At 51.3% G+C, this 13,180-nt stretch overlaps 1 protein-coding gene across 3 annotated transcripts in view; it reads left to right on the plus strand.

The window, feature by feature from the left end:
• Cars1 (cysteinyl-tRNA synthetase 1) overlaps nucleotides 1–13,180 on the plus strand; it is a 54,286-nt gene that overhangs the window by 10,385 nt on the left and 30,721 nt on the right. For 2 of the 3 annotated variants that reach the window (XM_048807849.1, XM_015503315.2), the window contains 5 exons: nucleotides 3,134–3,225; nucleotides 4,279–4,367; nucleotides 5,013–5,109; nucleotides 5,549–5,647; nucleotides 6,653–6,802. In XM_048807849.1, the coding sequence (XP_048663806.1) occupies nucleotides 3,134–3,225; nucleotides 4,279–4,367; nucleotides 5,013–5,109; nucleotides 5,549–5,647; nucleotides 6,653–6,802 (527 nt within the window). Of the gene's footprint in view, nucleotides 1–3,133; nucleotides 3,226–4,235; nucleotides 4,368–5,012; nucleotides 5,110–5,548; nucleotides 5,648–6,652; nucleotides 6,803–13,180 lie in introns of all 3 variants that reach the window. The other variant, XM_048807850.1, reaches the window with a different exon arrangement.

Here is a 13,180-nt window from a genome sequence, read left to right on the forward strand (position 1 = left end):
CAGTTATCTTGGGAGAAACGCTGCTGAGAGTCTCGGGGCTCAGGTTCCTGGGTGGCTTGGGGCTCTCTGGGAAGCCGAGGTGCCCCCTTCCATAGCTGCCTTGAGGCCCTGAGCGCCTGGCTTCCCCGGGGCTTTGTGCGTGCACCCTCCTTCCTGTAGGGCAGGCTGAGTGCTACCTTCCGTGGCCCCACTGGCAGCTCTGGGGGTTTCCAGACTTGGGATGGGGGATTGGGAACATGCCTCTGGGCCTCTGCTAGGTCCCAGTTTCACATGGGGCCGAGGAGTGCCAAGTCACCAAGGGTAGGGGTTTGCTTTGGTTTTCTGCATAATCCTGCTGCTAATACCCTCCTGTCACAGGGAGGGAGGAATTACTGTGTGGGTGGCTACAGCAGGTGTGCCCGGCATGGTGCATCAGGTTCCCTTCCACAGAACTCGGGCGGGTTATGCTGCTGTGCCCCAGCTTCTAAAGCATAGCCTGGAGGGAGTGAGACGGGAGGATCTGCCCCCCGGGAGGGCAGGCCTTGCCAGCACACCCTGGCCAGCTGGAGGAGAGGAGGGCTGTGCTCCTCCAGGCCTTAGGACCCTCTGAAGGCAGGCGGCTCACTGCAGACCTGCACCCTGCCCAGTGAGGCTGCTCCAGGAGGGACTTGGGTGAGTGGAGGGTGGACCGTGGACAGCGCTCACAGGATTGTCCTGCCTCTGTGTCCACGGAGACTGCCTGTGAGGCTCTCTGGAGCCCAGGAAGGATGTGCGTTAGGTCGGCCCACCCTTGTGCAGAGCATGCCGTGAGCCAGGGCTGGAGGCAGAGGTGGCGCTGGAACTGAGGGCTGCCACTTGCTGTCCAGTGGTTTGGGGCAGGCCTCAGACTCCTGGGAGACCAGCTGTGAGAACCAGAGCAGCTGCCCATCCCGGACTCTTCTGATGTTCTGCCCTGGATGGTGTCTCCCTCCTTCCGACCCTGCTCCCTGTCACCCACCTTCCCTCCCAGCACACTCATAAGCCAGTCCCCCTATGGGCCATTCCGTGCTTTAAACGTGCCCACATCTGGCTTTCGAGGCACCTTCCCCAGCTTCTCCCCAGGGCTGAGGGCCTCAGCAGCTGGAGGGTCCTCTCAGACTCCGAAAGTCTCCATTGCAGCCCGTCCTGCCCACTTCCCACCTCCTCAGCCTCCTCTCTGTGGCTCCAGCACAGAGGCCAGTCCCGTCCCAGGGTGTAGAATTTGCTGGACGAGCCCTCCCTCGGAGCTGGGCTCTCTCATGCAGCCCCCACCTCTCCCAGCCCCCAGGGGGTCACGCCTAGGCTTCACTGAAGAAGGGCACAGGTCTAGTGGCAGCGAGGCCTCCTTAGGAAGATGCAAGTTCAGCTTTGGGCTCTCCCCCTGAGGTGACTAACCCTCTACCTCAGGATGGTTTCTCTCGGTGGCTCCTTGCCGGGCCTTCTGCCAGTGCCAGCTTCTGCCCGGGGCATAGTGCTTCCTGGAGGCTTCCTGCCCTTCAGTCTCCCCGGGTCCCATTTCCAAGGCGGTTTCTGCCAGGTTGGGGCAGTGTTCCCCAGACAGTGCCTGGCCAGGTGGGACTGGTGCTGTCTGGGGTGAGTGGAGCATGTTCACTGTCACAGAGAGAACCCAGACAGAGGCTGACAGCTTCCTCGGGAGGTGGTAAGGACGCTGATGAGGACCACCAGGTGTGGGGCAGTGGTCAGAAGTCCAAGACTCTCGCTGAATGGGAGCCCGCTGACCTGGGCGAAGGGAGAGTTGTGAAAAACAGGCTGTAGTGTCACGCCTCCCAGTCTTTCCCTTCTGCAAGTCTGAATTTGTTTCTGCCAAACGTCCTTAAAACCTCTTGCCAGCTGCGGGCAGTGAGATTTTCCTTCCAGGGCATTTGATGCGTTGACCTCAGTGAGCCTCGATGCTTGATTAAGGGTCGGGGACGTCCCATGATAGGAATCTGTGGCCACCTGTGACAGTGTCGCGAGTCAGCTGGCAAGGACCTCCTGCTTAGCGCCGTCCTCTGTGGCCTCGCACCACCTCTCCATGGTGTGCCGCCTCCCGCCCCTCAGCCTGCTGGTTACCAGTCCTCCATCTCAGCTGAGTGGCCCTGGCAAGGGCGGGGACCTGGAAATGCCAACATTTGACACTTGTGCGGGGCCTGTGAAGGCTCTTCCTGTGAGCAGAGGCACCCCCTTCCCAAGACAAACTCACCTAGGAGGCCGAGGGGCAGGGGATGAGTCACCAGTGCAGCCTAGAAGGGTAGACTGTGACCTCCATCCTGAGGGTCTTCTCTGCAGCTCAGCAGAGGCCAGCGGGAGCAAGGTCCTGCCTGGGCACAGGTGGGCACAGGAGAGCTCCACAGAGCCCGGCTCTGGGAGGGCTGAGGAGGAAAGCGGGACTCCCTGAGGAGGGGGCGGATGCTGCAGAGCAGGCGCCAAGCCAGCCCTGGGTGGTTAGAAAGTGGTCAGCTACCCAGGGCACCTCCTCAGGTCCTCATGCCCACACAGCGAGGAAGCCATCTGCCTCAGGGGGAAGGGCCCCAGACCCAGGGCACACACCAGGGTGGGCTGTGCCACATGGTGGCAGGAGCAGGCAGGAGAACACTGACTGCCTGGCAGAAAGGGACTGTGGGGACCGGCAGGGCCAGCGAGGGCCAGCCTGGGGGTGGGGTGGGGCACAGGCTGTGTCCGAGGTTGGAGCATGCTGGCAGCTAACCACTCACTGCTCAAGCACAGAGCTGCAGAGGAGCTGGAGGCCCTTCTCCCCCTGACCTGTCATGGCCTCAGGAGAGGCTGAGGATAGGTAGCATCCATCAACTTTCCTTTTGCCCAGATGAGGGATCCTGGGAGACGGGGACAGTCTAGGTGGCAACAGTGTAGCCCATGGACGGTCAGGCAGCTGACCCACGGGCTGTGGACAGCAGCTTATGTGGTGAACAGCAGGACATGCGGCATTCTAGACTCACACTGGGCTCTGTTGTCATTGAGACTCATGCAGGATGGGAACAAACCCAAGAAGGTTTGCATTGCTTAGTGTTGTTTCATTGAAAATCACAGTTTTGTGGTCCAAATTAGGTCTCGAGGTGTAGGGCGACCTGTGTTTTTGGGTGCTCCTGTGTGATCTGTCTGCTCTTCTGCCACCCAGGTAAAGGCCGGCGAGTGCAGCCTAAGTGGTCTCCTCCAGCTGGGACTGAGCCCTGTAAGCTCCGTCTATACAACAGCCTCACCCGGAACAAGGTAAAGAGGGGTCAGGTGGTGTGTGTGTGTGTGCGCGCACGCGCGTGCACACGTGGCTGGGATCCCTGTGTCGCAGTAAAGGGAAACTTTCCTGTTCACCACGCAGGGCTCCAGAGTTCAGCCTCTTTGGTTACTTCCTGTGCTGTGGCTGGTGTAACCTGGGGGCAGAGCTGTGACTGTGGAAGCCTGCCCACTGGCTTCTAGGTGTGGGCTACCCTGAGTAGGCACAAGTGCTTGAGGTCATTCACAGCCAGGCCAGAGCTGGTATGCCTTCAGAGCCCAGGGTTGCAGCGGGTGTTGCTTGAGCAGAGCAGGAAGGGGGCAAACTGCCTGCCAGGTGCTGGGAGCCCGAGGCTTGGAGGAGAAGGTAGGGCTAAAGCTGACCCAGCAGTGCTGCCCAGGCTGTGGTTGGGGTGTTCAAAAAAGGTTGGGATTTTGATCAGCAAGCATGCTTAGCGGGCAGGGACAGGGGCAGGGGCAGCGCAGCCCACAGTCTTGTTATGGAACTCATTGGTCCTGATGTCCCCCAAAAGCTTTTGGGGTGTTGGGATGGTCTGGCCTGCAAGCCAGGCGTTCAGGGAGGGACAGACCCTGGCCAGACAAGACCCTAGGCTTGCTCTAGGGCCCAGGCTGCTGCTCTTGGCCTCAGTGACTTTTCTGAAGAAGAAAGCAGAAGCCAGACCCCTAAGGCTGTGCCTGGAGCAGGTGGGGGGCTACGAGCACCTGCTCAGGCCCAGATGCTCGCTGCCTTTGTTGCACAAGTAGCATTCCCACAAAGGATGCACACTCCAGAGGGGGACAGGACCCCAGGGGAAAGGGGCTCTAGCCATCTCCATCAGTGGACAGTGAGCGGGGCTGCCGTGGATTCTACGGCTCCCACCAGACTACTGTAGCCTTTTTAATCCAATAAAATAGTGCTTGTGAAATACGCTTGTGCAGAACAAAGGCAGCGGGCAGTCTGGGCCTGAGAGCAGGGGGATGCGTGTTGAACTTTGGGTGCTCCTGCGCAGCTTCTGGGATCTCTTGTGACGGCTCTCCTTCACTTCTAACAAGGACGTGTTCATACCTCAAGATGGGAAAAAAGTGACCTGGTACTGCTGTGGGCCCACTGTCTATGATGCATCGCACATGGGGCATGCCAGGTAAGGTCCAGTGCCGCTGGTGATCCACCTTGCTGCAGCAAGGTTAGGGCTGACCCAGAGGCCAGTGTCCCCAGCCTGGTTGCTGTCCTGGACTCCACTCCAACACCCCCATCATGCTTTCCTTATCCCTCCAGCTCTGCAGGTCCCCTGTGCAGAGTTTCCATGGCTCTCAGACCTGAGGCCAAGTTGCCTGAGACCCTGACCTGTCTGTCCACAGGTGTGGCTTGAGGAGAGTTCGTGGCTGTTAGGGTAGAGGCCACAGAATCCTTTTACTTACACAGGTCAAATTTCCCTTTCTGGTGCTTGGAGCCAGAAGCATGTTTTATTTCGGATTTTGGAGTATTTGCGTGTATGTCGTGAGCTATCTTGGGGATAGGACCCAAGTCGAAGCAAGACATTTGTTTGTTTCATGTATACCTTATACATATAACTTGAAGGTAATAGTTTTTGCAGTTTTGTGCGTGAAGCAAAGTTTAATGGTGTGGGCTTTTCCTTCATGGCATCATTAGGCTGCACATCACGAGGACTTTGGGTTTGGGGGCATTTTGGATTATCAGTTCAGGGCCGCTTAGCCTGTGCATGCTCCTGTAGTGCCCGGCTAACATACAGCATGTGCTGATGGAAGCTTGTGTGTTCACTGTTCAGGTCCTACATCTCTTTCGACATCCTGAGAAGAGTGTTAAAGGATTACTTTCAGTACGACGTCTTCTACTGCATGAACATCACAGACATTGATGACAAGGTAGGGGAGTGTTCCAGATCAGTCATACTCACAGGACTCTGATCCGTAAGTAGCATGGTGTAGGTTTGAGCTAGCTTAGGCATGACTAAATGCACCTACTTGAGTCCCCTCAATGGTTTGGTACTAGCTTATGCAGATGTGTGGACACTTACGTAGGTGTAGATGCCACTAGAACCCAGCATGTTCAGGGGCCAGGTTGAGTTTGTGTCCCTGGTGCTCTGAGAAGGGATCCTGCTCTGTATCTGGCTCTGGAGGAAGTGGGACCCAGCACCTGTTTCTCAGGCATCAGGAAGTTCACCTCTTCCGCTCAGCAAGTAGCAGATTGAGGGTGGTGTTGGGGTCCCAGGGTGCTTACCCACCATTTACACCTGCTCAGTGAGGGGGCAGCCTGCTGCACGGATGGGAGTGGGCTCTGAGCACACCCTGTCTCCCGCTGCAGATCATCAGGAGGGCCCGGCAGAATCACTTGTTTGCACAGTATCGGGAGCGGAAACCACCAGCCACCCAGCTCCTGGAGGATATCCGTGCTGCTCTGAAGGTGAGCCCTCTTCTGCTCTAGATGTTGCCCTGCCTCCTGCTTATGGCACTAGGGCCCTCTGTAGGTCATTGTCCCCAAAGTGCAGTCTGTCTCCACAGAGCAGTGCATAAGCCATTTTGTCAGGGGTACTAGAGTCTCGGCACGTGTGGCTTCTGGCCTACGGGAAAGTGAGCAGGACAGATGCATGGGGACGGAGTGCAGGGTAGGTGGCCTTCCTTCTGCTTCCAGGAGAACCTGAGGCATCACAGTGCCACTGACCACACTTGCTCCTGAGAAGACCCAACAGCATTACTGTCCAGTTACAAAGCTGAGGTCGTGACCAGTCTGCTGCCTCTGCCCAAGTGCAGAAGTTGTGCTGGCTTGAGATCTGTTGTATCCACGATACTGCGAATCTTCAGAACGATTGAAATGCGTTTTCTCCAACTTGATAATCTAATTCTGAATAAGCATATTGTAAACGCAGTTCTGTATTGTATTACATAATATGACAAGATATGTAAGAGAAAGTCATTTTATTTGCTTTAATAACTCCCAGGAATCCCTAGTAATTAGAGTGATATTACTGGCATGTCTGTGGCATTTTATCTCTGAAAGGAAATGAAGGCATGAATTGGGGTCTCGCTGTCAGGCTAACAGGACTGGGGCCTGCTGGGCCACAGTGGCCTTTGAGATGGAAATGGCTGCTGCTTCTCAGGGCTCTGCATATACTCTCGTTTAGCCCCCAGCAGCCTAGAAGTATTGCTCTCAGCCCCATTTTACAGGTGGCCACTGAGACGCAGAGCAGTGAAGGGTCCCACCCAGTCGTGTGTGAGGAGGGCCAGCGCAGGACTGCCTCAGCTGAGGACACAGGCCTCTGGGCCCACTGCTTGGGGAAGAGCTGGGGTGCAGACTTCTCAATCACCTTGGGCCAGTGAGAAACACTGGTCTTCTCTGCCTTGAGTCAGCTCTGTGAGCACAGGTTTCAGTGTGGTATCCACCAAGGTTGATATGCCCCTTTTTCTGTAGCCATTTTCAGTAAAGTTAAGTGAGACCACAGATCCTGGCAAGAGGCAGATGCTTGAGCGAATCCAACACACAGTGGAGGTGGCCACAGGGCCACTTGACCAGGCCGTGCTCGCCGGCCTCTCTGAAGAGGAGATCAACAGCCGCGCGGAGGTGAGCACTTCCGGGGTCCCTGCCAACTCTGTGCGTAAGATGCTCTGCAGGGGACCAGTCTGCGTTTTAGAGTCAGATGCCTGGGCCCATGACTGGTGGCCTTGCTCTTGGGTGGCTGAGTTGGTGCTCCCCATCCCACGCCCTCCAGCCCCATCTCCTAGGTGCCGAGCAGAGAGCCACTGGAGCAAGCCCGGGATCCATGTGAGTCCCACCCTGCTTCTCCTCGGACGCTTGCTCCCACCATGCCCACTGGGAACACAGGGGAGTAGCCTTCTTTGGGGATCATCCCATGGTTGTCCAGTGTCCTTCCCAGGGCCAGGGTTCTGTGGGTGAGAACCTATGGGACCGGCCTTGGCACTGGGCAGGTCTGCTGCTGCTGCTGGGAAGACCCCCTTCAGACAGGAGTGAGGGCAGTGGACATACAGGGTGCCCACTTTGCTCCTGTCCCTCCCTTCTCGCTGCCAGCGCCCTCTGCTGGCCACCATAGCTCTGGAAATGAGAAACAACCCGGGCCTGGCCAGGGCGGGCAGCAGTACCAGAGAGGCTCTGGCAAGAGCCCACCCCGGCTCCAGACCACAGCCTTGCCGACCCTCACTACTGACTCCTGTGCCCCTGCCTCAGAGACCTGTGGCCTGAAGTCCGAGTCGGCCATTCTCCCCCAGTTTTCTTTGTAGTTTGCTGAGTTCCCACAGATTGCCTGGCTGAGCTTCATGAAAATGGATCCTGTGTGCATCACCTTCCAGCCACGGGCTTCCACTGAAGTCCTGTCTCTGAGGTGGACCCACATGGTCACTTTCACGCCTCCAGTGCTGCTGGGCTGAGCTGCTGGCCCAGGCTTCAGGTTTCCTTGTTACCAACAACGCTACCACAGAGCCTTTTTTTTAGTTCTTTCCAGTTACACATGACAGTAGGGTATGTTTTGACATGGATATATACGTGGAGTGAGACTTCCCATTCGTGTGTGGTGCGTGATGTGGAGTTTCACTGGTCGTGAGTTCATGCAAGAACATAGAAAAGTGATGTTGGATTCATTCTGCTGCCTTTCCTGGTCCCAGCCCCTGCCCTTCATTCCCCTTTGTCCGCTTCAGTGAACTTCTATCCCTGCCCCACCACCACTTACTGTGAGTTAGCATCCGCATATCAGAGAGGACATTAGGCCTTTGGGGTTTTTGGGGATTGGCTTATTTCACTTAGCATGATGTCTCTAGTTCCACCCGTTTACTGGCAAATGCCATAAGTTCATTCTTCCTTATGGCTGAGTAGTATTCCATTATGTGGGGTTTTTTTACCCATTCATCTGTTGAAGGGCACCTAGGTTGGTTCCATAGCTTAGCTATTGTGAATTGAGCTGCTGTAAGCATTCGTTTGGCTGCATGACTATAATATGCTGATTTAAATCCTTTGGGTATAAGCCAAGGAGAGGGGTAGCTGAGTCAAAAGGTGATCCATTCCAGGTTTTCTGAGGAATCTCCATACAGCTTTCCAGTTTGCCATCCCACCAGCAGTGTATCAGTGTGCCTTTCCCCCACACTTGCCAACATTTACTGTTACTTGTGTTCTTGATAATCGCTGTTCTGACTGAGATGAGATGGAATCTCTTTAGTTTTAATTGTCATTTCTCTAATTCCTAGACATGTTGAACATTTTTTTCATATATTTGTTGACCAATCGAATTTCTTCTGTGAAGTGCCTGTTTAGTTCCTTTGCCCATTTATCAGTTGGGGTATTTGTTTTTTATTTTCTGGTGTTAAGTTTTTTGAGTTCTTTATATATCCTAGAGATTAATGTTCTATCTGAGATCCAGGTGGCAAAGATTGTCTCCCATTCTGTAGACTGTCTCTTCCTGTTCTTGATTGTTTTCTTTGCTGTGAAGAAGCTTTTTAGTTTTATGCCATCCCATTTATTCCTTTTTTAAAGAAATATTTTTATAGTAGATGGACACGATACCTTTATTTAATTTTTATGTGGTGTTGTGGATTGAACTCAGTGCCTCACACGTGCCAGGCAAGCGCTCTGCCAACTGAGCTATAACCCCAGCCTCATTTATTGATTCTTGATTGTACTTCTTGCCCTTTAGGAGTCTCACTGAGGAATTTGGTTCCTAAGCTGACATGATGGAGATTTGGGCCTACTTTTTCTTCTGGTAGGCGCAGAATGTCTGATGTGATGCCAAGGTCCTTGATCCACTTTGAGTTGAGTTTTGTGCAGGGTGAGATAGAGGAGTCTAATTTCATTTTGCTACATATGGATTTCCAGTTCTCCCAGCACCATTTGTTGAAGAGGCTTATCTTTTCTCCAACATATATATATATTTTAAACAATGTTATTGTACTTTTTATACATTTATTTTATTTATTTTTATGTGGTGCTGAGGATTGAACCCAGTGCCTCACGCGTGCTAGGCGAGCGCTCTTCCTCTGAGCCACAGCCAAAGCCCCCAACATATGTTCATGGCACTTTGTCTAGGATGTGGTGACCGTATCTATGTGGGTGTGTCTCTGTCTTCTCTTCTCACCATTGGTCTTTATGTCTGTTTTGGTGCCAGTACCGTGCCGTTTTTCTTACAATTGTTCAGTAGTATGGTTTAAGTTCTGGTATTGCGATGCCCCTACTTCACTCTTCTTGCTAAGGATTGCCTTGGCTATTTTAAACCTCTCATTTTTCCGAATTAATTTTGTGACTGCTTTTTCTATTTCTATGAAGAACATCATCAGGACCTTAATAAGCATTGCATTAATCTGTATAGCGCTTTCGGTATCATGACCGTTTGACAATGTCAATTCTGCCTATCCAAGAACATGGGAGATCTTTTCACCTTCTAAGATCTTCTTCAATGTCTTTTTTTAGTGTTCTGTAGTTTTCAGTGTAGAGGTCTTTCACCTCTTGTTAGATTGATTCCCAGATATTTTATTTTCTTTGAGGCTATTGTGAATGGGATAGTTTTCCTAAATCTCTCTTTCAGTTGATTTGTCACTGATGTATAGGGACACAATTGATTCATGGGTGTCAATTTTATATCCTGCTACTTTGATGGATTCGTTCTAGAAGTTTTCTGGTGAAGTTTTTTTGAGTTTTCTAAATATAGAATCATGTCATCAGCAAATAGGGATAGTTTGAATTCTTTTCCTATTTGTATTCCTTTAATTTCTTTCTTCTATCTAATTACTCTGGCTAGAGTTTCCAGGACTATGTTGAGTAGAAGTGGTGAAAAAAAAAAAAATCCCTGTCTTGTTCCAGTTTTTAGAGGGAATGCTTTCAAATTTTCCCCATTTAGAATGATGCTAGCCTTGGGTTTAGCGTATACAGCTTTTACAATTTGAGGTATGTTCCTATTATCCCTAGTTTTTCTAGTGTTTTGAACGTGAATGGATGCTGTATTTTCTCAAATGCTTTTTATGCATCTATTGAGAATATACATACACACACACACACATATATATATAAAATCTTTAAATATATTGATGTGGTGAATTATGTTTATTGATTTCTTATGTCGAGCCAACCTTGCCTCCCTGGGATGAACCACTTGATCACGGTGCACTGTCTTTTTATTAAGAATTTTTGCCTCTGTGTTCATCAGGGATATTGATTGGTCTTAAGTTTCTTTCCTTGATGTGTCTTTGGTTGTGGTAGCAGATGATACTGGCCTCCTAGAATGAGTTTGGAAGTGCTCCCTCCTTTTCTGTTTCATGGAATACTTTGAGGAGGATTGGTGTTTGTTCTTCTTTGAAGGTCTTGTAGAACTCGGCTGAGAGTCCATCTGGTCCTGGGCTTTTCTTGGTTGGAAGGCTTTTGATGGCATCTTCAATTTCATTTCTTGAAGTTTATCTGTTTAAATTTTCTATGTCCTACTGATTCAATTTGGGTAGGTCATATGTCTCTAGAAATCTGTCAATGTCTTCAAGATTTTCTATTTTGTTAAAGTATAAATTTTCAAAATAGTTTATGATTATAATTTGTATTTCAGTAGTGTCTGTTGTGATATTTCCTTTTTCATCACAAATTTTAGTAATTTGAGTTTTCTGTCTCTCTTTGTTAGCATGGCTAAGAGTTTATCAATTTCATTTTTTCAAAGAACCAACTTCTTGTTTCATCGTTTTTTTTGTTTATTTCAGTTTCATTGATTTCAGCTCTGATTTTAATCATTTCCTGTCTTCTGCTTTTGGTGTTGATTTGTTTTTTTTCTAGGGCTTTGAGATGTAGTATTAGGTCATGTATTTTGTGACTTTCTATTTCTTTTAATGAATGAGCTCAATGCAATGAACTTTTCTCTTAGTACTGCCTTCATAGTGTCCCAGAGATTTTGATATGTTGTATTAGTGTTCTCATTTATCTCTCAGTATTTTTTTATTTCATCCTTGATTTCTTCTGCTATCCATTGGTAATTCAATAGCATATTATTTATTCTGAAGGTGTTAGAGTAGCTTCTATGATGTATTTTATTGTTGATTTCTATTTTCATACCATTATGATCTGATGAATGCAAGGTATCATCTCTGGTTTTTTTTTTGTATTTTCTAAGAGTTGCTTTGTGACCTAAGATATAGTCTGTTTTAGAGAAGGGTCTGTGTGCTGAAGAAGAAAGCATGTTCACTCATTGATGGATGAAGTGATCTATATATGTCTGTTAAGTTTAAATTAGTAATCGTATTTCTTATTTCTGTAGTTTCTTTATTTAGTTTTTGTTTGAAGGATCTGTCCAGTAGTGAGAGTTAAAGTCACCCAATATTATTGTATTGTGATCTATTTGATTCTTGAAATTGAGAAAGGTTTGTTGATGTATGTAGATCCTCCATTGTTTGGGGCATAAATATTTCTGATTGTTATATCTTGATGGTATAATTCCATTAAGCGGTATGAAATGTCCTTCTTTGTCCCTCCTCATTAACTTTGGCATAAAGCAGTTGTCCTACTAATAATCTTTTTTAATGTGGTAAAATATGTAACGGCCTTTCCTGTCTGATCCTGTGTAGTGCACAGAGGTGCTGGGCACGCTTTCCTGCTGTGCACCTCCTCCCCAGCCCAGAACTCTGTCCCACTCTGAAGGCTGCTTCTGCCCTCCCAGGCCTTGGCTCCCCGTCCTCTTCTGAGGGTCTCTGTGCCCCTTGTAGGGGGAGTTGGACAGTGTTGTCAGGGCTTCGCCCGGCAGGGTGTCTCCTCTGTGTTGCCTCGTGTGTCTGAGTTCCTTCTTATGGCCGACAGCATTCCAGCGTGTGGCCACGTTCGGGTAGCCACTCGCCTGTTAGTGGACGTGGTCAGCTGACGTGGATGATCCTGCCGTGAACACAGGTGGGCAGATACCTGTTTGAAACCCTCCTTTTGGTTCTGCTGTGCATATGGCCAGTGGAGGAATTGCCGGCCCTGGGATGACTCTAGTGTCATGTCCCGGGACCCACCATAGTGTTTCCACTGCCCAGGGTGGGAGAGCCGCAGGTGCCCGTGGCCTTGCCAGCGCTTGCGGTTCTGTCTGGTAATAGCCATGCCAGTGGGTGGGCAGTGGTCTCTTCTTGTGGTTTGATTTGCATTTCATTAATGACTGGTGACACTGAGCATCTTTTCACGGGCCATGGGTTGGAGCGCCACATACCTGAGAGGATGCTGGTTGTAGAACATGTATCTGGGTGATTGTCAGGGCTCCCAGCACTGCCCACACATTCTGGTTTCTCTGAAGGACTCAGGACTTGGTATCTAGTTGTCTTCTCGCCTGAGGTTTGTCACCATAACACAGCTAGGACCCCCGGCTGGGCAGAGGCATGGGAGGAGCTGAGGATCCCCGTCAGCCTCTGGAGCTCTGGGCAGAGTGCACTTTCCTCCTCCAGGAAAGCCCAGCAGCACAGGGAGCTGTCCCTTCAGGGAAGCCCAGGAGAGACTCAGCACCCACGGGCCCTTGTCACAGGGATGGCCTCCACTCAGGATGCCCCACAGTTCGATTCCCAGGAGCAAAGCTGGGGTTCCGTCCCCATAAACCACAGTGTTGGTGCAGTAGCCACCGGGCCACTGCAGTGAGACTGGGGACCCCTGCACTGGCTCTGGGTGCAGGCCCCGGGCCCCCTGTGGCAGCCACCCGCAGGCAGCAGCCTCGGCCTGCGGCCTGCTCCCTGCTGTCTGAAGCCTTTCTCCCACCACACCCCATCCTGGGTGTCGGCGTGTCCCCATACTCCTCCTTTGCCAGTCGAGTGAGTGCTGAGCGGGGACAGCGCTGGCTCGAGCACACCTCCTCAGCCTCCCTGAGACTGCGTCCCGGCCCCTGCTGGAGGCCAGCGTGGTTCTGGCCCGTGGCCCTCCCCGGCTGTGGTGTCTTCTGAGGGGTTGACACCTTCTCCTGCCCCTGGAGCGGCCCTCGTGGTTGGACTGCGTGGCTGGCACTTCCTCTCACTT

The sequence above is a fragment of the Marmota marmota genome, unplaced genomic scaffold (genome assembly GCF_001458135.2).
Source record: "Marmota marmota marmota unplaced genomic scaffold, marMar, whole genome shotgun sequence".
Classification (NCBI taxonomy): domain Eukaryota; kingdom Metazoa; phylum Chordata; class Mammalia; order Rodentia; family Sciuridae; genus Marmota; species Marmota marmota.